Genomic DNA, 25,791 nt, shown 5'->3' on the forward strand with positions numbered 1-25,791 from the left:
ACTTTTATTAAAATATGTTCAGAAGGCCATACATTTTTTTATTGAAATGTATTTTTTTCAACAAATAATTGGCACTGAAACTTTTTTCTACTAAATTGTCCATTTTATGCAGCTATTTCTTCACCCAAACATTATATAAATTGAACTACAAAAACAAATGCTACAAAAATAATAAAAAATATATCTTGGATGAAAATACCTGAGGTATATCAAATAAATAAATCAAATAAAAAATGGCAATTTCATTATGACAGAGAAAAATTCAAAACTTGTTTATGCAAAGAAAAAAGCACATATTCAATGAGCAAATGTCTATCTGAGGTACAACAATATATTATAAATAAAAACAGATCTGTTTAAATAAACACAAATATCACAGATAATAAACAAAATTAACAAACAATACATTCAAATATACATATATTGTAGTTTATTTTAAAGCAGAGCCTATAAAACAAAACTAAGGGTGGTAACCAACACATTCACTAAAATTAATTTGGCTTGTTTAATTTTCATAAGATTTTGTCAAAGTATTTACTTTGACTCTTAACAAAATATAAAAATTTGAAAAACTTTGAACCAACCATTTTGTCAGAAATATTACACTGGTTATATTACAACACAACATAATTAAAACGTTTAGCTGATTTAACAGAGTTATCTCCATGTAGTGTTAGGTACCACCTTAAGCTTGTATCACTGTAAAAAAAATACTCCCATCTGCCTTGCATCACTGACAATCATAGCCTAAAATGTTTGATTTATGCTGATATGCAAATTTTAATAAAGGCACTACTATTATGCTAATTCTAATGCATTGAAAATATGAATAATATATTTAAGCTTAAGGGACTAAAAACAATTCCAATCAAAATATTGAAAATAACATTTTGCATTAGTATGTTGCAACTGTGTGAGGAAAAAAGAAAACTAAATACAACCTTTGTAATACATTTGATGTTACTATTAAAACAATCGTTAATTACAAACAACATTTAACAGCAATAAGTAACCAGATGCGCCGCAGAGCGTAGCTTTATACGACCGCAGAGGTTGAACCCTGAACGGTTGGGGCAAGTATGGACACAACATTCAAGCTGGATTCAGCTCTAAATTTGGATTGTGATTTAATAGTTGACACAGAATGAATGTGTTCTAATGAACTTAAAATTTTTGTTTTTTCTTAGAGCAATTCACTATGCTGTTGAATATTAATCCTCTCAAAAAAATGTTTGAAGAAATTTTCTTTTTATTTATGAAATTTCAAAAGAGAAAAATGGAACCCAATTTTTTAATCACATCCCCCTTTCCCTTATTCCAAAACTAATCTCAATTAAAATATTCTAATGGAGTTTGCAACAATAACTACTCATTTAAATACATCATAAAATATCAAGATGTAAAAAAACTGCTTGTTATCACTGAATGGTAAAGATTATTTAAATTAATCAGTTGGTAGTAAAAAGTGAATATACATTGTATATTGTATATAAAAAAGATTTAAGTTGATTCTGGACAAAGAAAGATAACTCCAAATAAAAAAAAATCTTGCAATAAGATATTTCTTGCTTACTATTCTGGACAAAGATTAAAAAAAAATTTGCTATTTCACAATATTGTGAAATTAGATATTTCTTGCCATTGCACAATACTGTGCAATTGAAAAGACTTGCTATTGCACAATACTTAATATAATAATTTTATATCCTGATTTGGACCAACTTGAAAACTGGGCCCATAATCAAAAATTTAAGTACATGTTTAGATTCAGCATATCAAAGAGGCCCAAGATGTTAATTTTTGTTAAAATCAAACTTAGTTTAATTTTGGACCCTTTGGACCTTAATGTAGGCCAATTTGAAAACGGGACCAAAAATGAAGAATCTACATACACAGTTAAATTTGGCATATCAAAGAACCCCATTTATTCAATTTTTGATGAAATCAAATAAAGTTTAATTTTGGACCCAGATTTGGACCAACTTGAAAACTGGGCCAATAATCAAGAATCTAAGTACATTTTTAGATTCAACATATCAAAGAACCCAACCGATTCATTTTTTGTCAAAATCAAACTAAGTTTAATTTTGGACCCTTTGGACCTTAATGTAGACCAATTTGAAAACATGACCAAAAGTTAAGAATCTACATACACAGTTAGATTCGGCATATCAAAGAACCCCAATTATTCAATTTTGATGAAATCAAACAAAGTTTAATTTTGGACCCTTTGGGCCCTAATTCCTAAAATGTTGGGACCAAAACTCCCAAAATCAATACCAACCTTCCTTTTATGGTCATAAACCTTGTGTTAAAATTTCATAGATTTCTATTCACTTTTACTTAAGTTAGAGTGCGAAGACTAAAAGTATTCGGACGACGACGACGACGACGACAACGACGACGACGCCAACGTGATAGCAATATACGACAAAATTTTTTTCAAAATTTGCGGTCGTATAAAAACTAACTTTTGATTATATAAGCACCAAATACGGCCATTGCATGAAATTTTTCTTCTTTAAATAAACAAAATTTAAGTAAAAGGTACATGTATGTATTTCATCTGTTGGAAGATGCAAAAAGAAAATAAATGTGTAAAAAAAAGTCTACTTATGTTATATGTTTTTATCAAATTCACTCTTTACTGTAATAATTTTGCACCCTCTATAGGCAGTCATTGCCAAGCTGGCACAGAGATAGGCAAAATATACATGTAAGTTGTAACAAATGAACAATAAAGTTCTAATTTTTTTCCCTGCTTGAATTGTAAAAATAATCAAAATCATCAAGTTTTTTAAAGTTAGAATATCTGCACAAGTGTAGATGTCACCACAATTAAGTCACATTACCAAAGAGTGTGCAATGCATGGGAGACAACCTAACACCAGCTACAAGTGCATACTAACCAAAGCCAATAGTAAGATGCATAAAGAGTAAACTTAACAGCTTTTACATTTAGAACAAAATTCTAATCTTTTGATGTTACTAGATAACTAAATAAGATGCACATATGTCAACATTATGTATCACTGCAAGGCCTGGGTATTTTAGTTACATCTGCGACTACTAGTACACATTGATTTTTTTTATTGGCTATTTGAGCATTCTAATTTCTTCAGCTAAGACCTATGTAATGTTTTATTCGGCTGTCAGCATTCTTATTTCTTCAGCTAACACCTTTGTTATGTGCATAGCTTCCTCTACCTCTTTACCACCTATCTGTTCCAGGGAAGCCTGGGCTGCTTCTCTAACATGGGAAATAAAATCATTTCTCCTGAAAATAAACATATGAATCAAATCAACTTTTAGTTCCTTATTTATCAAAACTCAACTGTTTATCATATTTGTTTTTCATTCATTATTTTGTAGATAAATCAGGCCTTTAGTTTCCTCAAATGAATTGAATTACATTTTTCATTTCCTGGACTTTTTAGCTGACTATGCAGTATGGGTTTTACTAATTGTTGACCTAGAGTTGTTAATTTTTTGTGTCATTTTTGTCTTTTGTGGAGCATTGCCTCATTAGCAATCATACCACATCTTCCTTTTTGCATATCACAAACATATACAAAATGAAAAGCTGCAGAAACGATTCTTTAAAGCTGCCTAAACAAATTTTTATATTTATAATCTATGAAAACACAGTTTATGATAATAGAGTTATCTCCCATGTTTACTATTTCACAAAAATTTGGTAAAAACCTTAAAATTTTATAATTTAAATTATGGAATATGTAATCAAAATTAAGTTTAAAGTTTTTGGCATTTTCTCAAAAAAACTCTATAATTATAACAAATGCTATCAGAATGTTAAAAACTTCACTGTGAAATACAAAAACGATACAATCAATCCAATATATATTTACCATAAATGTAAAAGTTTGGGTACTGCTTTTTTGGCATGAAGTTGACCTAATGCCAAGCATCCTGCCTCTCTAACTAAACGATCCTTATCATTCAGACATTTCATTAAATTGTCAACTGTTGATGGATCTTTGTCACCAGTTTTAACCAATGAAACAGCTGCTACAGCACGAACATTAGAGGATGTACTTCTAAGTAAATCTCTTAGGGCATTAATCACAGTTGTGCTTTGGAATTTTCCTGTCAACAAAAAATATAATAATGATTTAATAATTATGTACATCTAAAATCCCAAATTAGGCAAAAGAACATGTGTATGAACTACATGAATGACCCAGCATGCAATAATAGCTTGAATGGCCATTTTCAAGAGTGAAAAGTTGATATTGAAAGTCTGTATTACTTTATTTTACGAAGTCCAAAGCCTGTAATCTCGGCACAAATCAGCAGAGTGGAACAAACATAAACTCAATCTGTAACTCATCATTGTAAACCTACATACTGAAAATCAGCTCAATATATGTAGGGGTTTAGAAAAAAGTCTGTATAACTGTTATAATTATGAAAGGAGTAGGTCCAGTAAGACCCCTTTTTGGCCCTAAAATATAGCAGTTTTGCAAAATTGTTCAAATGTAAACTTTTAGTTATTTATTGGACGAAAAATGTTTCTGCTCCATAAATATGGCTGTTTTTGACAATACAATGCACATATATCAGGTACTAGCACCATAAAGTCATGCTAAATTACTGAAATCTTCACAATCTTAGCATTTTAGTTAAATTTTAGACGGTTTTCGTGTAAAACAAAAGTGGCCGCATTCATGTTCATCCTTAATATTGAAATGCAAGGTGTATTTTATGATAATGCATAACATATATAAAGGTTGAGAATGAACACAGATGCGACCACTTTCATTTTTGACAAAAACCATCTGAAAAGTGACATTTTTCGGCATATTAGGTAGATTTTTCATATTTGAGCTTGAATCAGATCGTTTGTAATGATTAAATTAGTTAAAATTGTTCACATAAACTAATTGATTCAAATGAAATAGACACTTAAGTGTTTAAAAAGTGGTCAAAATCTTTCGTCAGATGAACCTGAAATTTGAGGCCAAAATGGGTCCTTACTGGACCTACTCCTTTTCAAAGTCCAATCCCGTAGTTTTGAGAACTTAATCAAACTTATTCTAGATCTGTAAGTCATCATAGTAAGACTTATTCAAGTTTAAGCATGACATGATGACCTCCTGATTTCCTGTGTTTATATCGCACTTTTTTTAATTGTTATAAAAGGAGTCAATTTTCGAATCTACTTTTCTATTTTACTTTTAGTTTGATGTTCAAGATAAGAATTGCAGTGTGTATTGAAATATTTTATAAACATACCTAAATTTTGAATAGCTTCAAGCCTAACAGAGGAATCCATATCAAATACTTCTCTCATTGCATACAGTTCTCTGGTATGATCTTCAACTCTGGGCCATAACGGCTGTATTTCTTCATCTACTTTACAAAAGTCTGAAAGTAATAGTAATTTCTAATGATGCATCTATTCTGTGAAGAACACATGTTTCTTTAATGATATACATGTTTAATGTTTAAAATAAAATAATAAAAGTATTAAAGTAATAACCTGTATAAACTTAACAAAGTTCAATCAAGAAAAGAGAAAATATACTTCTATTTTTACCCCTTGATGAATTTAACCATATATTGGATTTTTTTTTAATCATGAGAAGCATTGTGTAGCGTAAATTAAGAAATTAGTGTGTGCTTTTATTGTTGCCAATTGTTTATAAGAATAGACAAAAATGCAAGCTTTGTTATTCGGATTTTGAAAAAAGTGCATAAAGGTTCATATTTCAATCATTAGAATGTGAGCTTTTATTATTACTGTACTAACACAGTAGCAATACAGTAAAGAATAAAAAAAATACATGATTGGGTCAATTACTCAAATGTCTGTGAATAAAATATATTCTAAATTAATGGCAGGTGCTTGTCTTGATGGTGTTTCAAATATGTATTGAAATAGTAAATTAAAATCCAAAAAGTCTTTTCATTTAAAATTGAGTTTACTTTTCAAAGTATACTCTGCCTTTCAACAATTGATAGATGCACCAATATATATAAACATAAATTCTCGAAAGTTGTTTGGATATGGATAAAAAAAAAAAACTGCATACAATTCTGATTAATCATAATGCATCTCCATATAAAGTCTAAAAAATATTTTAAAAACACTTTATCTATATTTCGTGGATTGAGAAAAAATTGTATTTTCTTTGATATTTGATTTAATGTTTTTTCCAATATCTGCATACAAAGCATAATTTTTTTTGTAATTTGTTCAAAAAATGAAATCCTGGTTAACCTGTACTGCAAAACCTATAAAATTTGGTATCCAACAAATTATAATTAATGAATCTACAGATTTCACTTTAAACACATTAGAATTGTGATGGATAAGAGCTTTAAACTGATAAAGATTTTATTACATGAAAAAATGTCCTTTGATAAAAAAAGTAGGTGAAAAGGTTAATTAATTTCAAAAATAGGGTAAAACGGTTAAGGTTTTCCAGACAAACAGTTCAGGAAAAAGCCACAACGTTTTATCTCCATATTTTATATTATGACCAGGGGTCGAAATTAGCGCTAGTCCGGTAGTCCGGGACTAGTAAAATTTGCGTCGGACCAGTAGATTATATCAGCTGGTAGTCTGGCGGACTAGAAGAAATTTGTCAATAAAAATCACTGATTGCATCGCAATCTCCGTTTGTTTACAAAACAATTTACCTATGAAATCAAGTACACGGTACTGGGGGTATTGCAATTGGTCGAGCTAATTAATATCTCGGGTGAGTGTCCTTCAAAACATTATAACAATATAAAATGTGGAAATTTTTGGAAGGAGTAACACCGCTTGACAAAAAAATTAAGATAACTGAAAATCAAAATGAAGATCGAAATAAAGTATACAAAAGGAAACGCAAATACCAAAAATCATGGGAAAAAGATCGTGAATGGTTGCATTATATAGTAGATTGGAATTTAATGAACTGTACAATATGTAAATTACAATATGGCGATTAAAATTGCTTCCAACTGTTTTATCAGATCTTTTATTTATTATGTTTCACACTGAAGGGATAGCATCATTTGATCCAGTCCCGGCTATTGAAATGTGGAATATTTCTGGACAGTGCTCCAGACGACTTAGTCAGGCACCCTATGGTCGTTGTGAGGATTGCGATGACGTGGAAGACAATGTTGATATTTTTTCTGTCCTTGATCCTGATTTTGATAAAGAAAATCATTGAGATTACCAAAGCCTTTATCAAAATCAGAATAAAGACTATTCCTTTGTTATTGTCTTACTTATGTAAACGAAAGCATAAAAATAAAATTAAACATCTGTCATTTATATTAGTGTTTGTCAAATTGATGTCATTTTTGCAGGACCAGTAGATTTTGAGCCAGACCAGTAGAGTTTTCAGTCCACTGGTCCGGCGGGCCAGTACACAAAAAAGCTTAAATTCGACCCCTGATTATGACTGAGGGAAAATATTTACTTATAAAGTTTTCTTTGAGTAACATTTCATCATCTTCATCTTCATCTTCCATTTCACTGTATAGATTGGCCATTAACCATTCTTTGTCTTCTCCAGTAAATAAAGCATCCATCTTGGATTGAAATATTCTTGTAAAGTCTGTTATAAATCTAAAAGCAGATAAACATACAATTATTGTCCCATTTGGTAGAAGGATCTTTTTCCTGATTTACTATTCATTTTCAACTATTGCTATGCACGCTATTATGGTTTTTGCTCTGACTTATTCAATTAATTATGTGGAAATTTATTTGCAATTTTTTTATAATTGATACCTGCATTTAGTATTGCAGTGCTATCATTTTCATCCTGTCTTCTGCAAGGTTATTTGTTTTCAGTTTTCACCTAGTCAGTACATTCATTTTCAATATCCTTGAATATGTTCAAATGGGTTTCTTTCTTTAAACAATGGAATTTTATGCGACTGTCACACAAGTGAGAGGTTTAGCTAGCTATAAAACTGAGTTTAATGCATCATTTTCTACATTAGAAAGTGCCCATTCTAAGTCAGGAATAGTTGTTGTTTATTTGTTTGATGTGTTTGAGTTTTTGATTTTGCCATTTGATTAGAGAATTTCCATTTGAATTTTCATCAGAGTTTCGTCTTTTTATGATTTTACTATTGACTCTCACCTCCACATTTCCATTTACAAATTCTAATATGACGTCCTTATTACGCTTTGTTAACAATGCCATGTTCTAATGAGCACAAAAAATATGTTTGACACATGCGCACGGAGTTACTGTTTATAATAACGTTATTTCCATCGTTATCCTTTTAAATATTTACATTTAAGCAGCTAACATAAACTCTTATTAAATATATTTTTATCAAACAACATAATAATATTTACCATGCTTGTAGTTTTTAAACTTATCAAATATGAAATGTAATAAACCGATAACTCCTCAGGGAGGAACTGGGAACAGCCAAACATTCTTACGTTATTTTCTATGCTTCGACCTATAAATATATTGTATTTGTCATATTACAATCGAAATAATTCCTTCATGTCATGCTCTATGCTCATTTTAACAATGGTAGGCATTATATTTGACCACATTTTACACCTCGCTAACGCTCAGTGTAAAATATCGACAAATATAATGTCTACCTATGTTGAAATGAGCATAGAGCATGACATGAAGGAATTATTTCTTAATTAGTACTTCTAAAAATTTTAAATTTTAACAAAATTTATAGGTAAAACATATGACTGAGTAATACCTTATTTTACATTTTACATAACTTCCCCTATTTTTTCACTTGAATCTCTTATGTAAACAGTACACCAACCTTTGCCATGGTATCATTTCAGCATCTTTGTACAAATCTGACCAGTATTTGTATGGGTTCTCCACCAAATGTTTGTCTGGCTTCTCCTGTTTCATAGAATTAGAAAAGGAATTCTGCTGTTTCTTCAACCTCTTTTTGCTATTCTTCTCTAAAATGATATATATTTATATAAAAAAATATATGCAAATGAAATAACGTTAAGATCGATTGGAAATTACTCTCTCGGATGAAAGCCATAGGAAAAAATTGTAACTGAAACAATTGAATAAGTAATAAAAATAATGTTATTACATGTATAATAATGAAAGACTATGACAAATACATTGATCTGATACCAGAATATTGATCCCCTTCCCATATTCATCCAGATTATTAGAGCTTTACCAAGCTAAGCAAGAGTTGTGTCCCTTGGTCTGTCTTACTACCGGTTTTCATTTGAGTCGAACTACTTGTATCTCGAAATATTTCTCTGGTCCGGCTGACTTTGAGATAAAAAAAACAGTTGATTGTATTATTATTTTCTGATAAAACAGTCTAAGATAAAAAATAAAAAAAATGTGCAAAAATATCTTTTGTTTATTATTATTTTTCCAGACTAATCTATCTATATGGTAACGGTAACATATCTATAATTGACAACAAATGTAATACATATTAATCTTAACTGATTAGTAAATGGACATTAGTAAAAAAAATTACAAGTTCTGCAAGTTTTTATACATAATATGTATTGCATCTGGTTATAGTCATGAATTTATTTTGTTATTCTGTGTTTTCTTTTTTTTCCCCAATCAGATAGCAGTTAAATATTCCTCTACGTTTTTTACATATCTACATAGTCAACAACTTTTATGATTCTCAAAAAAGATAACGAGGGTGGTAAAGGGTTATTTTTATGCAACATGTTTTGCCATTTTTAAATCACATGCAGCTGTGAAAAGGATTTTTTGTTATTCACAGTGTTCCTTGAAATTGGTAAAAACATCAATGTGTTTTCATTTTGTAATGGCAATTTTATTTTCGTGTTCTTCTGTGCAGATACACCCTTTTAGTCCCTAATTAATATACAGACGAATGGTATCAATTATATTCTATGGATTCATGAATAAGAACCAGCTGACATATGACACAGTGCCTAAATCAAATGTGTATTTGGAATTAATCACAAACCATAGTTTTTGTGTTTATATTGTTTATATTCTAAGTCTATATTAATTACCTGTTGACCCAATTGTAGTGCTGCTGGTCAATTCAAATTCAAAGCAGATATACTAAAACAAATTAATTAGGCTCTGAAACAAAATTCTATTAAAATTTGTTCAAACCTGAATAATTTGGAATTTTATGACTAACAATGATTAAACATGTACTTAGATTAAGTTCTTTTAATCAATTAAACAGGTGAGATATTTCTGTGTGTCCACTCTTTTATTTTGTTATATTTTGCATACCTTCACCCTGGTCTTTAAGTTCTAGCTTGAGTTTTGACAGAAGTTTTTGAAAATCACCGGTAAAATTATCAGGGTCTACAAACATACTCCATTCAATGCTGGCTGTTTGTAATTTCCTGTGAAAAATAAGCAAAACGGTTGATCATTATTACAAGAAATAAACAAGTTTGTAAGACTACAATTTAAAATCGATACTGACAATATTTATTGTAAGAAAAAAATGCACTTGTTATCACCTAATATATACATAAAAAACATCAGTGACAAAAGCACAGGATACACCAGTATTGAGAATATTCAATTTGTTGCACAAATAAATAGAATATTTATTTCAAAGCATTTAACCATAAACAAATAAAAATTTTAAAGGTTCCCCGGAACTCAGGATCTCATGGCTTTTGCTGTATTCTATGTTTTCAGTGTGATAGAGGAATGCACACAATCGATTTACAGTTAATGAAATAAAAATTCAGGATTATTAATGAATCAAATCTACTAAACTTAACTAACAATTGTAGTTTTTATAAGAGGGAATATTAAAGAAAACCTCACTGCTTAAAAAACAGATAAACTCAGTATAAAAGTCAAATGCTATTCAACTTACATTCCTGTGTCCATTTGCTCTTGAATAGTCTCCCTTGATTCTATTGCAACTGGAAATAATGCCTTCTGGGAAATGTAGGCTAAGGCTACTTCATCTTGACAGTATTTTGATTTAACAGAATTTGAGCTCAGTAAAGTTATAAAAAGCTGAAAAAATAAATAAAAAAAAGATAAAAGATTATGTTTAAAAATACAAAAAAACAACATTGTAACAAGGCAAAGTAGGGGTTTGAAAATGAAAAGTCGGTCTGGTTAATGATAATCATATTATATTCTGAATACATTTGATGGGAAATCACACAAAATAGTTAAATCAAGGTGCGGACTATCAAAACTTTTCCAACTGGTAAGCAGGGGTTAAAATAGCATACAAAAAATTTAAAAAAAATTATGCAACCTAAATATTTTATACATGTATAACCTCAATCCCTACACAGCTACTTTTGCATTTTCTGTACAAAAATATGTAGTACTGGAAATTTACTTTTAATATTTAGTACTATTTCATTACTTCAAAATTATTGTAATATTTAGGTACTTGTATTTTACAGTACCAATGAATTGTACTTAATATTTTGGTACAGAATCCATGTTTGAAAATCATAATTTTAAGAGATTTGAAATAGAAAAACTTTCAAAATGCTGAAAATGTAACGGTACGGGTAGTAACCAAAATCTGTAGTACCTAAATTTCAAGTACAAATTAAGTACTGTAAAATACAGGTACCTAAATATTACAAAAATTTGAAGTAACAAAATAGTACTGAATATTAAAAGTAAATTTCCAGTACTACAGATTTTAAGTACAGAAATAGCTGTGTACAAAAACAAATAATTGCCAAATTGGTCTTTGAAATAATAATTAATACATGTACATGTATCAATATATTCCCTCATAAAATGTGTATGTACAAATGTATCAAGTTAGTTTGTACCTTAGCATCTAGAATGGCTTGTCCAATCTTCTGTAGGAAATCTACTCCTGCTGTCAAACCTATGACGTCTACCCATACTGTTATTCCATTCAATTCTAAATTGTCTGTAAAAAAAAATGTGAACATTACTTTTCTTATTCTACAGTCTTAGACCATTAATATGGATCCCACATTCCGTCTCAATCTGACAAGGGTGGAGAGGAAAACGGTTAATCATATCTTTTGGCAAGCAAAATGATTTTTTGCAGGCTAAAACACAAAACTCTATGAAACTGTTGTTATACGTTATATATTTTTTTTAATGAAAAAATTTAAATCATGTACATGTATATACATGTATACAAAAACTTTAAAACTAAGCTTTCTAATATTTTAGATAAGAATTAAAATCTTTTTTATTTTTATATGGCAGTGTTCTAATTTTTTGCAGTGTATTATCAAGAGACTCTGAGTATTTTTTTTCAGTCGATCCTTTTGGAAATGAATTTCTTTAGGGTTTTGATTTGGTTCATCCAGAAGGTATGAATTTCAGTAGCCTTTAATGTTTAAGGGCATATCCAACAGTTTATTTCTGACGGTGAGAATTTTTTCCCTTTAAGATATTTTATTCTTCAATTGACAGAGAATCAAATTTTGCCCAAAAAAATATATGTTGTCGATTTCCTTGTTACAAAAAATGCTGCTGAAAATTGTACATTTTTGCAATTTTAGAGTAAAAAACGTTTTTTAATCAACAGATACTTATATAATTGGGCTCAAATTGAAGCAAAATAATTCAAGATGGTGAGAAAAATCTAACTTTACCATTTAAAGCATTAATTCTTACTCAAATAAAGCAAAAAACGTAACGGTGTCGATTTGGCCAAAGTAAGATATGTTATTCTTTGTAAAAAATGGAACGTGATAACGTTTTGAAAATTATTTGTCACCATACTCGTTTTTTGAGAAAAATCGAGTAATATAATATTGTTTACCAAATCCCTTCCGTAAGCCTCACAAAATTGCGCCAAAAATTAAGACGTTTCAGGACGTAACGTTATATTTCCCCCCTAATTTTTTAAAGTCAGTGCGACGGTGTTGCAGACAAATGTATTTTCATACTGTGACTTTGCTTGATAGGACTCATATCTCATCTTCTTATTTATAATGGACCAGTATCTGTACGAGATAATAATTCAGTTAGCTTTATTATTGTGTTCGTCAAAATTGTGAAACCCGGGTGTGAAACAGGCAAACCATTAACCCGAATAATTCAGTCGTTATATTCCGCTGATCTACGATTACTACCTCGCAAGTAGGAGTGATCCATTACGGGAGGGACTGAATTATTCGGGTTAGCAAATCATTGAATAACAAACTGTTAAAATAGTTTCCGGCTCTGGTATAAGGTATTTCATCCCTCTTTTAAAACAAACAAATTACACGTTAGAAATTCGTTAATGTGTGTCGGTCAATAGTACAAAGTTAATTATCATATTATATTTACATTTGATATTTTTGTTATGATTATTCATTAAATATGCCACTTGACTTCCGTTATCCATTATCATTATTTATTTTACTGTTACTTTACAAAGATTTTTCTTTACAGGCTTCTAGATTATAACAAAAATCTGTATGTTGACTCTTAGTGTTTTGAATTATAGGTGTCGTATTAATGTAAACCTTTAAAATCTTTTTCATAAAAAAAAAGGATTGATTGGGTATAGAAATATTCACATCTCTGGACTACTCCCGTCTGACAGTTACATGTATATATTTGCTAAAATTGGGTGCGGCCGTTAAGCTGCTTGGATGTATAAATTTGCAGCCTCAATTAGTTGAAATAAAAATGTCGTAATATCAGATGCATAGAGTAAGGAGAGTTTCGCGCTATCCTTACGTTAAAATACCATCTAAATACATGGTTGAAGGGATATACGAACTTCGAATAAAATCTCTAAACAACAAGAAAGGTCACATGAATCTTCAAATTAGTCGCATGTGTTGCACCTTTTGCAATTGTAGATGAAAAAAAACCTTTGATTAACAAAACAAATAAGTAAGACATTAACTTCAGAATAAACGAAACGGCCGAAAAATGTTGAATATTATTATAAATTGTGGCCATTTTTTTGAATGTTTTTGCTTTTATGGCATATTTACAATATGTAGGTATTTCAAATTGACACAGTAATTTTTACACCTAAACGAGCCTGACTGTCGTGGTTTTACGCTTCAATATATGAGTTATTGCAGAAATTGTTTTCTGTTCTACTGCCCTCTACATAGTTAGGCTGCATACAATGTAACCACTGATGTAGACTACTGTATTATTATTGATTATTCAAACAAATGAATTAAAAGAGAAAGATGCAGAAAGAAATTCTAAAATTTCGTTTAGAAATAAGATATAAAATAAAAATAAAAATACCCTAACTGGAATACTGTTTGAGACAATTATCAGTTAAAAACTAACGATTATGCATCACTATATGAAACTGATGAATTGATTGCTCCCGTGCTCCAGTGGCAAATATATAACGCATATTTACGACGAGGCGAGAGTGGATCTGAAGTAAATGATTGATACATTATCAAGATATAAAGAGTGTACTAGCGGTAAAACGTATATATTACAATGTTTTCCTATTTCAATATTTTTTTTATTACTGTGTCATCTTTTGTTTTACATTGTTTACCGGTTAAAGGTCGTATTCATTTAAAGAGCTACTGTATATATTAGCACTTAAACGGAAAGCTAGATGCATGATAAATGTTAGTTTTAATAAGCCGTGTTTTATTTTTCTTAAGAAACCATTTTTTTCATCTTTCTTAAGTAAAACCAAACTTTGAGTTTTCTATCCTGAATAAAAACATCTTGGAGAAGTTTGGTAAAGAACTAATTACAATTTGTGTTGCATTCTCATGCAATAATAAATCATTACGCATTTGCTCTCGTTGTTTTCTGTATTGAAGATAATTTTAATAAAATGGAAACTTAAGTGAGTATGGTCTAGTAATTATAAAGATAATTGCAGTTCTTTTATAATAGACCAAGAGGACAAAAATATCTTTTAAGTTTTGAGGTCTAGTTCTGTTAATATTCTGTAAGAGTTTTTTGGCGATTCCCGCCGTGCCCTTTCCTTTGAAGAAAGACATCGCCATTTCCAGACGGCCATTATGACGTCATTGAAACACCGTGAAATTACGGGAAACAATAGACAACGGTTACGTTTTTTATTACCTCCCCTGAAACTGTTGAATATGCCCTTACAGTTAACTTTTTACTAACTCATCACATCTCTGTTTGTCATTATATATTAATTAATTCATTGGCTTTTAACTACAGTTCTTTATTTATTCAAATTCAAATATTTTATTGGACAAAGCACATATGATACAATGCGTATTCCAAGATATAAACACATTAAACATGACAATTCATGCAAATACAACATAAAGAAAACATTTGAAGTACCAATTATATATATAATATCACAGTATTACATAGTATTATACTTATGGTAGACCAACTGACATTAGATTATTATTACGAGCTTCAAAAGCTTGACTTAAATAACTACATATTTGTCTGGTGTTAACTAGATTTACTGGATTAAGTAAATAGATCGTTGATTTAATATCATCATCATTATTATTAAGGTTTTTGAAAATATCAAACTTCTCTCGAAGGTCTTTAAATAGAGGACAATGTAAAAGAAAATGAATTTCATCTTCCACTTTATCTTTACAAAGTTTGCAGTATCTTTCACTTGCTAAAATTTTTGGTTTGCTATACCTCCCAGTTTCAATTGCAAGTGAATGTGCACTTATTCTAATTTTTGTAAGCAGTGACCTATCATATTTTTTAATATCAAATCTTAAGTAAGCTTTCAAGTCAAATGATGAGCACATTTTACTATAAAATCTTAGTTTACCTGTGTTATTAGATTTAATATTCTCAAGTTGACCCAAAATCTTGCATTTATAAAAGTTTTTCAGCGAGTCCTCAAACATATTATGTGATATTTGAAGTGAATCAAAGTTGATTAACTTTTTTAGTTTATGTAAGGACTGTACCCAGCAAGCGCTCTTTTGTGTATACAATTTTTTATCTTCAATGAATGCAGATTTTAATAGATATACATGTTCCTGTATGCATAAATGTTACCTTTTAGTTTATTCATGAATTCTTTATCAGCATGGCTATAACTGATCATTAAATCTTTTGTCTCTAGTTTAGTAGGATTTATACTCGGAGATCTTGACCTAGATCTTGGTCTAGCTGCATTGGTTCCTGTTGATGGGGTTAATGATGATGCTCTTGATCTGTTTTGACCTCCAGTTGGTGCTAATCTTGATGGAGTTTTTGGTTCCTTGACCTTTTTCTTACTAGCTCCAGCACCCATGTTCTATAACATATATAAAACACAATCAAATTACTGATTACTATTTACTTAGATGAATAAATATCAGATGACTGGAAATCCCAATCACACCTGTTATCCTGTTACTGTAAGTACAATATTTCATTGTAATATATTGACTCCATTGTATTCATTGTATTTTTATAGGTTAAACTATAACTTTTTCAATAAACTTATAATATTTTAAAATGAGAAATAAATGCTTCTGTGCCTAAAATACATGTAACATTTCTGGTTTAAATTGAAAATGATGTCATATATAAATTCCTTACAATCTGACATTGACAATAGGACTAACATCTGATACTTTTCTTCATTTATTTTTTTCACCAGAATTAATACTGGAAACTTTAAAAATAAATGTTTATATTCATTGTACATTGTATATATTTATAGATAATTATAAATCTGCAGCAGATCTGTCATTTTTAACACCTTGCAGTCTACATGTATATTCCACAGATTGTCAAAAAATATCATGAGGCCCATACCAAGTTCTACATGTGCAGTTTCGCATTAAAATAGGGGGTATCTGCATGGAAGAACGCGAAATAAAATTGCCATTTCATCAAGGATGTATATTAAATATGTTAGTTCTTATTGGGGCCTTTTGTAGCTGACTATGGGGTATGGGCTTTGCTCATTCTTGAAGGCCGTACGGTGACCTGTAGTTGTAAATGTCTGTGTCATTTTGGTCTTTTGTGGATAGTTGTCTCATTGGCAATCATACCACATCTTCTTTTTTATAGTTGATTTCATGATGAACTAACAATTCAAAATTTCTTGCATGTGATCTTTTTACGGATTTAATGAAACAGAGTGACTAACAAACCTTTTTCACGGCTGCACAAGAAAAAAATATGGCATAACATGTAATACGAAAAATGACCCCCTCTTAAAACAGGATATCGTAAAGTTTCTAAAGGTTAGATGACTTCATCCCCAATACACCTTATCGCTATTCCCGGCTGACCCTGACGCTTGAACTTTTGACGCATACAACAATCACTTTTCCAATGTGGCGTCAGCTATTTTGTTTTATGACGTCATAATTTTACGGGAACCTGTGTGATATCCAGTAATGGTGGACAAATAGCGATAAGGTGTATCACAGGTGAGAACTTCCTCATATAATATTTATTTCTACCAGAGACATATAATACAAGAGATTGGCAACTCGTGATTTCACTCGGCCAGATTTAAATCTCGCGAGATTTCTGTGGTTAATAGAGTCTTTATCAAAGTATTAAAGGTACTTGAAGAAATGGTAAAGTTGAAGCATGAATTAACTTTTGCAGTGTTAAATTTAACATGATAATTAATTGAATAATTTTAGTTCATACGTAATTATGTATTTCAATGTCATTTTAATTTTGATTATTTGTATTACTGAAAAAGAGACATTATTTGATATTGTATTAAAAATACGATATTAAATAATTAATACCAGAGACATATAATACAATTGTATTATATATATCGTCGTGTCATATGTTTTCGTATGTTATATGTTTTCGTATCAACCACATTTCGTCGGTTTCGACTGCATACGCGTACATTGTGACATGTTTTTCTGTTTCTATATTTAGAACAACAACACCACTACAACTTGATATATTTAAAACATATTCAACGTCGCTTTTTAAAGACGTTAGAACAAATTAAATAAAACTGACCTATTTAGCCATTTTTATTTAATGTCAAAAGTACGCATCACTAGAATAGTTGTGGAAAAAAATTCTGAAGGGTTAAAATAAAGTCCAGATATGTTTTTTGCAAGTCAGACACCGGATCTTCAAGACATATGACTGTCATGTGTTTTTTTGGTCGTTTTAATTACAAACCATCGAGTTAAAATTAGCAGGGTTCTTGTATAAAATGGTTGTTCAAAATCTAACTATTCAATATTTCATTGACAATTTTTTTTTATACATCCTTGATACATGAAGATGAAAACAGTCTTAACTTTTTATATTTAATCATAAATTTTGAAAACTGCATTTTAAATAGAAAAAATAATGTATTTTGTACAAACCAGGTGCCAATCTGAAATTAATCAAAATCTAAAAATTTAATCACACGAAACACCAACCTTACACTATTTACTAGCAATTTTTAGTACTGAAAAGTATTTGATAACTTTTTGTATGATTCAAGCGATCACCAGAACCACGACTTTAGAAAAAAAATATTTCCGGATTTTGTAGTCATTTCCTGTCCGTGTACTGATCCAATTTTTATTTCATACGAAAACATATGACGCCGTTTTTTTGACATACAAAAATCGCAAAGTAATCGGAAACAGTAAAAAATCGTAGAAATCATTGACAAAAAAACTAGATACCTAAAATCAATCTACAGGACATGCTTTTTAAATTTGAGTAAACACCTAAATAAAAACTCAACAGTAAAAACCGTAAGCAGTGAAAATTGTTATTAGTACGAAAACACATTACACGATGATATGTCTCTGTTTCTACATTGAAATTGTTGGATTTTGTTTAGCCTGAATGGGCAAGTAGATCATCGACTACAAACAGTTCAATATAAGAATCTACATATGTAATACATCTAATTAATCTAAAGAACAATACTTGTTAATGGGTATTTCCAAATTTTCGGTTGTTTACATTTTCGTCAAGCAGACAAGTTATCTCCTCTTGCCAAAAATATAAAAAACGAATCCGGAATATGTATCCGGGAAAGAACTTGTTCCGAAGAAGAAGAAAAATGATGATGTCAAAAACATGTTTTTAACCTTTTTACCCATCTATGCTAATTATTTGATTTTGATATGGTATATTTATAGTCCCTTTGTAAGTATGTTTAAAAGCTTTAGATAGCTATAATATTCCACCTGTCGTAACCTGTGATATAATCCTTCCAAAATAGCAAAAACTGAAAAAAGTACAAGTCATTTATTAAGGAGATGTGGTATGATTGCCAGTAAAGACAAGTGTCCATCAGAGTTCAAGGTAGTTTAAGTAATTATAGGCCATCACCAATGTGGAAACTCCTAGTTGGCCCTTAGAAAGGTCCATACATGATGGTAGGAATGACAACGTTGGGCGTAAAACTGTCATTTTCGGCTACCGTTAGTGTCAAAAATGTCATTTCTGGAATCATGTCTTTCACTAGAAAAGATCGTAAGTTTCGCATGCCTAGATGACATCATTTAGCAGATAAAAGGTGCGCCTGTATCCCTGATTTATTGAAAGTTTCCAGGACTTTTATAATCATCTTTCATTAGAGGGGGGATAGGACCTTTATCGGGACTCCAGGATCAGGTGTTTTTAAGCTCTGGATATCAGGATTGACTCTTTCAGGATCCAGGAATTTTTTTTCGAATTTCGGGACCTCAGGATTTCTGAATTCGTATTTTTAAGTCCGGGATTTCAGGATCAGGACCCCCTCCTACCCCCCCTCTGCAGGGTAGTATAAAAATATTAAGTACATATGATAATCTTGATGCAGCGTAAAACAGCGTGAGGATGACCATCTTATAAGATTTTATTTTCCAAAATATTTTGTGCAGTATAAAACAAAGTAATGGGAGTCACATACATGGTATGATATATATATGTGTATGTTTGTGTATGACAAATTTGTATTGTCTTGGTATCAATCCTGTAATTTTGTATTTTAAACCAATAAAAATTACTAACTTACTTACTTACATATTGACATATGACAGATTTAACTAAAATCCTTATTCCCAAACTACCCACTATTGGTTAAAATTTCACTGTGAATTGTAAAGATATTCTATTGCTATTCATAGGTGATTTAAAAAAAATTATTGTTACCGTTATTTTTGGAAAATAATTTAATAGCCTGATTTGTCAGTATGATACTGTCAGATGTGATATACATGTAGAAAATGCCTTATGCATGTTATGGTTATCTCTAGACTTTATTCATTACATAAATGACATACATGTGTATCAATATCAGTCATGATTGCATAGGGTTAAACCAACCCTTAATATGAATGACATCAAGTAATAAATATCAGTCTTGGCTACAGATGCTTTATAAAACCCTTATACATGTTATATGCACAAATGTATTATGTCATGTTTTTGAGAAGAAAAACCTTTTGAATAATTTTACCTGAGGGTACATGCATTGGCATGTATAAAAAAGAAGATGTGGTATGATTGCCAATGAGACAACTATCCACAAAAGACCAAAATGACAAAAACCTTAACAACTATAGGTCACCTAACGGCCTTCAACAATGAGCAAAGCCTAAAGTGTATAGTCAGCTATAAATGGCCCAGATAAGACAATGAAAAACAAATATATGTAACACATAAACAAATGACAACCACTGAATTACAAGATCCTGACTTGGGACAGGCACATACATAAATAATGTGGCGGGGTTAAACATTTTAGTGGGATCCCAACCCTTCCCCTAACCTGGTACAGTGGTATAACAGTACAACATATACAGTGATATAAACAAACTATAAAAATCAGTTGAAAAAGGCTTAACTCATCAGATAAACAAGAGCTCTAGATCTGCTTGAGGGATTATATTGGTTGAGGGTTGATACGGTGTGTGATATCATATACACTTTATTATATACATATACCACAAGTAGATGTTTTTTATGTGACATGACATCATACAGATTAGGAGGTTTGAAATGACGTCATACAGATTATAGGTTTGACATGACGTCATACAGATTAGGGTTTTGATAAAGCTTTGCAACAGTGACTGCAATCGATAACATGACGTCATACAGATTAAAGGTGTGATTTGATAAAGCTTTGCAACAGTGACTGCAATCGATAACATGACGTCATACAGATTAAAGGTGTGATAAAGCTTTTGCAACTGTGCTGATATCGATATCCTGGCTGATACAGCACGCTTGCCATTCATTGTATTACACATGCATACAATTTATCTGTATTTACTACTAAGTATATAATAAATCTATTATTTGAGTACCAACTACTGTAAATTCAGAAATTATTGCGAGGTTTTTATTATTGCGAATAATGCGACAGAGTTGTAAACGCAATAATTAAAACTCGCATTTTGTAATATTTTAACTGAATAAAGCATGACTTTTCCCCAAATCGTTAAAATTAAAATCGCATTTAAGTTGAAATTGACAAAATCGCAATAATAAATGCACGCGATCATTTCTGAATTTACAGTATATCATTTTATATTTATATATTTTACAGTGTCAAACAGCTCCAACAGACAGCTCAATTGCCACCATTGATTCTATTGGACAATCTCATACTAGAGAAAATGTGCAAGATACATCAGCCAAGAGTATTGATAAAACATTTAGAATGGAATATCACCAGACGACGGTGAAGACAAGATGGCCAATTATTAACATTGAAACACAAGCGCAATTACATTTAACACAGATTATTATGATGTGCCATATACTTAGAAAAAGAACACAAATAACAAATCAAAAAGTTTATGATAATTGTTGTACATATCTTCATAATCATGATAAAGTTAGTTTAGAATATTTTTATGCAAAATTTTGTTCTCTTTGTGTTCAGCATTTTCATGATATGCCACAGTTGAGTAAAGGCGTGTGTAATATAAATGAATTAGATAATTTAAAATCAGATAAATATTTTGAAATATATAATCAAATGAAAAAGCGGAAAAATAACATGAAGAAAAAAGTTAAAAGACAAGTTACTAATAAAGGGAAAGATAATACAAAGGAAAATATTCATATCAAAAAGAAAGAGATAAAATCCAACACTACAGAAGTAACAACAGATAGCAGTTTACATGTTTCAAAAAGAGGCTTGAATGATACTGACAATTCGACAATTCCTGGTATGGCAGACTGGGAGGCTATTTTACAGATGGAATAGTAAGTGATCTATTGCTATAACTTAGGAATGAATGTAAAATCAACAAAATTAAACTGTTAGCTATTGCTCACTTACATGACTAACAGGTAACACCCTGTATTAAATTTTTGTAAGCAGTAATGATCAGTTAATGAGGTATAAATGAAATGAATTGTATTGCAAAATGCATCAAATTTTTCATCTGACAGACCAACAGACACACAAGTAGTCAAGTGTTTATCATCATGATCGTGTTTATAATAATACAATCTCTTGTTTTAAGATGTGCTAATGCGTCGTAAAGCAACCAACAATCAATCAATCAATCTTGTTTTAAGACATTACAACAGAAGAATGTAATCTGGATGCAACAATATTGTTTTAACAGTGAGAAAGTACAATATGAGTCAAACTTTAAAGGAATTGAGGTTGTTATGGTTTGCAGCAATGCAGTAAAACAAAGAAAAAGTAGATATGATTTTTAAATACTAAATTTAACATTCATATTACAGCTCTAAAGACCCCCAGTGGGCCCTGGTATGTGTGGTATTTCTTGTTACCTTAGTATTAGTAGGTGTATGGTACTGTGGGATGTGTAAGAATACACACACAGAATACATAGATCCAGTAGTTACACATAATCTCAAACCAGAGTTTGTTAAAGGTATTTTATCATTCACATCTATTTTTTTTTTTTTTATGTATGTAATACTTTAAGTTTTGTGCAGCTGTAGCCCTTTTCTAGATTTATATACATTTTGGATGCTTAAAGCTAGAAATTTAAAAACCATGGCAAGAATTTTAATTACTTGAATACTTCATGAGCTTAAGTTCAAAAGGGACAAAAAAGTAATAGCAAAATCCATATACGGTCAAGTCAACCTTGCCTCTAAGGAAGTTGGAACCATGTTTGTATTTTCCTCCTTTAAAATCATAAATCAATAATTGGTGTCTTTATTAGGACATTTTGTAATGAGGATGCATGATCTATACAAACATGACAAAGATAGAAGGCATTCAAAATGATAAAGTTATTTGTATTTTCAATTTTATTTATAATAAGCATCATACATTTCACTGCAGTTAAACCAATAAATTATTCACTGTTTCAAGTATAAAAAAAATGAACTGAAGAACACTAACCATGCTAACAGTTCACTTGTGTGCTACAGTCTTTAGTCAATTCTAATGCAATTATTTTGTAACAATTGTTCTGTCAGATTGGATAACAGCAAGCGTAAAATTCTCTATCACCTTATCTGTAACTAAGGAAGCCGACATTTTAAATTTCGGAATGTATTTACATGTTACTTCTGCAATAGTAAACAAAAAACTCACTTGTTGCGCCTAAAAACCTTCTTTTTATCAAATTTTATTACATTCTGAAGCGGCACAGAAGCCAGAAAACGCTCGGTGTTTATGTTTGACGCCGGCAGCATACTTATGACATTACCTAGTGTAAGGACCAAAGTACATAACATCTTTTTCGCGGAATTTTCTTCAATGAACATTTTACACTGAAATAATGATTAAAATTTAATTATAAACTTCTTTTGCTCCGCGTTGCCAGGTAAACTAAATTTGCGACAGTAAAACTACTGATGGATGTCCTGAAAGCTTCAAATACAATACAGTTATCTCTTAATTGATATGTCATTTAATCCTTCTTTTAATATTCAAATTTATTATTCTATAATATTTAAAGTAAATAAGAAGATGTGGTATGAGTGCCAATGAGACAATTCACCATCCAAGTCACAATGTATAAAAGTAAATAATTATAGGTCAAAGTATGGTCTTAAACATGGAGCCTTTGCTCACACCAAACAGCCCTAAAAGTACTTGAATTAAGATTGAATTTGGTATTTTTCAGATGTAGTGCTGCGTAAAGCAAGATTTCTGGCATGGTTCAAGTATTTAAAGAGTAGAAGAAAGCATGTACGACAGAAATCTGAATCTGAAGCTGAAGCGTTGTTATCTAGTAATAATAGCAGTGAAGAAGATCTTTTTGATCAAACAGATATGTCAGCTTTTTAAGCAATTCATGTTTTAAGAGGGGTCAAAGAATTGAGGGTTATTGTATTAACAAATATATTATACTTAAATTAACAAAAATGTGGTAATTTATTTTCAGTTGGATTTGAGCCCTTATCTTAAGTTATAAGATAATACATAAAATTTCTAAGAATTCTCAGAAATTCTTGAAAATATTGAAAACCATCTCATGCATTCAACCACCAAACCTGTCCTTTTTAAAATTAAATGGTGCTATTTCAGAAATGTGCTTCACTGCGTGTTAAAGGTTCTTTTGTTTTATTTACAATGCATAAAATGGATTATTTTTTTATTTTTTAGGATGACAATTTTTTATGTGTCTTTTTGCCAGACTTTATAGTACATTTTTGTAGTACATGTAGTATCTGAAACACCACTTTATCTATTTGGAACACCCCTAAGCTTTCTGGAATATACAGAAGCCTTCAGTGATATTTTGAGTTCAGGACTGACAATTTTCATTAGTAATTGTTATTAAAATAAGGAGATGTGGTCTGATTATCAATGAGACAACAATGCACTCGAGTTCAAATGATGAAGATATAAGCAATTATAGGTCACTGCATGACTTCAACAAGAAGAAAACCCCATACTGTATAGTCAGTGGTCAAAGACACTGATATGAAAATAGTGAAGCATTGTAAAGAAGGAAAACAAAATGCACAATTTATGGCAATACCATTTACAGTAAACACATATGACAGACATGAATCAACAACAGCTGTTGCATTACATACTTTGACTTGGGACAAGATATGCAACTAGATTTAATCAACAAATTACTTCACTTGTTAGCAAATGCAATAATGAATCCACAGTAGTACAGTTGTCTTCCAGGAATTCCTATGATGCTTTTGAGCTTTTGGTTTTGCCATTTGATAAGGGACTTTCAGTTTTTAATATACCTTGGAGTTTGGTTATTTTTGTTATTTAACTACATTTTGGGGACAGGCACATAAAGGAATACAACGAAGGTAAAGTCAAAGTTAGACATTAATAACTTATCAAACCTTCATGAAATTTTATTTAAATTTCTACGGAGCTTTATTATGGTCAATAGAAAGGATCCACAGCAACATTTCAAAAACACATTATTTTACTGGAATAATCTGAATCCACATTTTAGATTTTTTTCTTCATTTTTAGCTCACCTGGCCCAAAGGGCTAAGTGAGCTTTTCTCATCACTTGGCGTCCTGCGTCCGTCGTCCGTCGTCGTCGTCGTCCTGCGTCCGGCGTTAACTTTTACAAAAATCTTCTCCTCTGAAACTACTGGGCCAAATTTAACCAAACTTGGCCACAATCATCATTGGGGTATCTAGTTCAAAAATTGTGTCCTGTGACCCTGCCAACCAACCAAGATGGCCGCCATGGCTAAAAATAGAACATAGGGGTAAAATGCAGTTTTTGGCTTATAACTCAAAAACCAAACCATTTATAGCAAATCTGAATCTGATTGGAATAAAATTGTTTATCAGGTCAAGATCTATCTGCCCTGAAATTTTCAGATAAATCTGACATTCCGTTGTTAGGTTGCTGCCCCTGAATTGGTAATTTTAAGGAAATTTTGTTGTTTTTGGTTATTATCTCGAATATTATTTTAGATAGAGATAAACTGTAAACAGCAATAATGTTCAGCAAAGTAAGATCTACAAATAAATCAACATGACCAAAATGGTCAGTTGACCACTTTAGGAGTTATTGCCCAT

At 30.6% G+C, this 25,791-nt stretch overlaps 2 protein-coding genes across 2 annotated transcripts; one reads left to right on the plus strand and one right to left on the minus strand.

Annotated features, from left to right (window-relative positions):
- Nucleotides 1–2,248: 2,248 nt before the first annotated feature.
- LOC134728192 (uncharacterized) lies at nucleotides 2,249–18,829 on the minus strand. The gene is made up of 10 exons (XM_063592692.1): nucleotides 18,807–18,829; nucleotides 15,921–16,161; nucleotides 11,768–11,871; nucleotides 10,834–10,979; nucleotides 10,230–10,345; nucleotides 8,779–8,926; nucleotides 7,443–7,591; nucleotides 5,257–5,388; nucleotides 3,870–4,107; nucleotides 2,249–3,277 (listed from the first exon to the last, which is right to left on the minus strand). The coding sequence occupies exons 2-10, from the start codon at nucleotides 16,156–16,158 to the stop codon at nucleotides 3,142–3,144; spliced, it is 1,407 nt and encodes a 468-aa protein (XP_063448762.1). The 5' UTR covers nucleotides 16,159–16,161; nucleotides 18,807–18,829; the 3' UTR covers nucleotides 2,249–3,141.
- Nucleotides 18,830–18,854: 25 nt separating this feature from the next.
- Nucleotides 18,855–25,222, plus strand: LOC134728193 (uncharacterized). The gene is made up of 4 exons (XM_063592693.1): nucleotides 18,855–18,992; nucleotides 21,385–22,049; nucleotides 22,542–22,693; nucleotides 23,903–25,222. The coding sequence occupies exons 1-4, from the start codon at nucleotides 18,924–18,926 to the stop codon at nucleotides 24,064–24,066; spliced, it is 1,050 nt and encodes a 349-aa protein (XP_063448763.1). The 5' UTR covers nucleotides 18,855–18,923; the 3' UTR covers nucleotides 24,067–25,222.
- Nucleotides 25,223–25,791: the final 569 nt, after the last annotated feature.

The sequence above is a fragment of the Mytilus trossulus genome, chromosome 8, assembly GCF_036588685.1.
Source record: "Mytilus trossulus isolate FHL-02 chromosome 8, PNRI_Mtr1.1.1.hap1, whole genome shotgun sequence".
In the NCBI taxonomy this organism is placed as follows: domain Eukaryota; kingdom Metazoa; phylum Mollusca; class Bivalvia; order Mytilida; family Mytilidae; genus Mytilus; species Mytilus trossulus.

Coding starts and splice junctions, on each gene's coding strand:
- LOC134728192 (XM_063592692.1), bottom strand. CDS start 16,158: ATGGGTGCTGGAGCTAGTAAGAAAAAGGTCAAGGAACCAAAAACTCCA. Junction 5,389..7,442: donor ACTCAAAGAAAACTTTATAA/GTAAATATTTTC, acceptor TATTACTTTCAG/ACTTTTGTAAAGTAGATGAA. Junction 3,278..3,869: donor CCCAAACTTTTACATTTATG/GTAAATATATAT, acceptor GTTTATTTTCAG/GAGAAATGATTTTATTTCCC.
- LOC134728193 (XM_063592693.1), top strand. CDS start 18,924: ATGTTTTTAACCTTTTTACCCATCTATGCTAATTATTTGATTTTGATA. Junction 22,050..22,541: donor GCTATTTTACAGATGGAATA/GTAAGTGATCTA, acceptor TTCATATTACAG/CTCTAAAGACCCCCAGTGGG. Junction 22,694..23,902: donor CAAACCAGAGTTTGTTAAAG/GTATTTTATCAT, acceptor GGTATTTTTCAG/ATGTAGTGCTGCGTAAAGCA.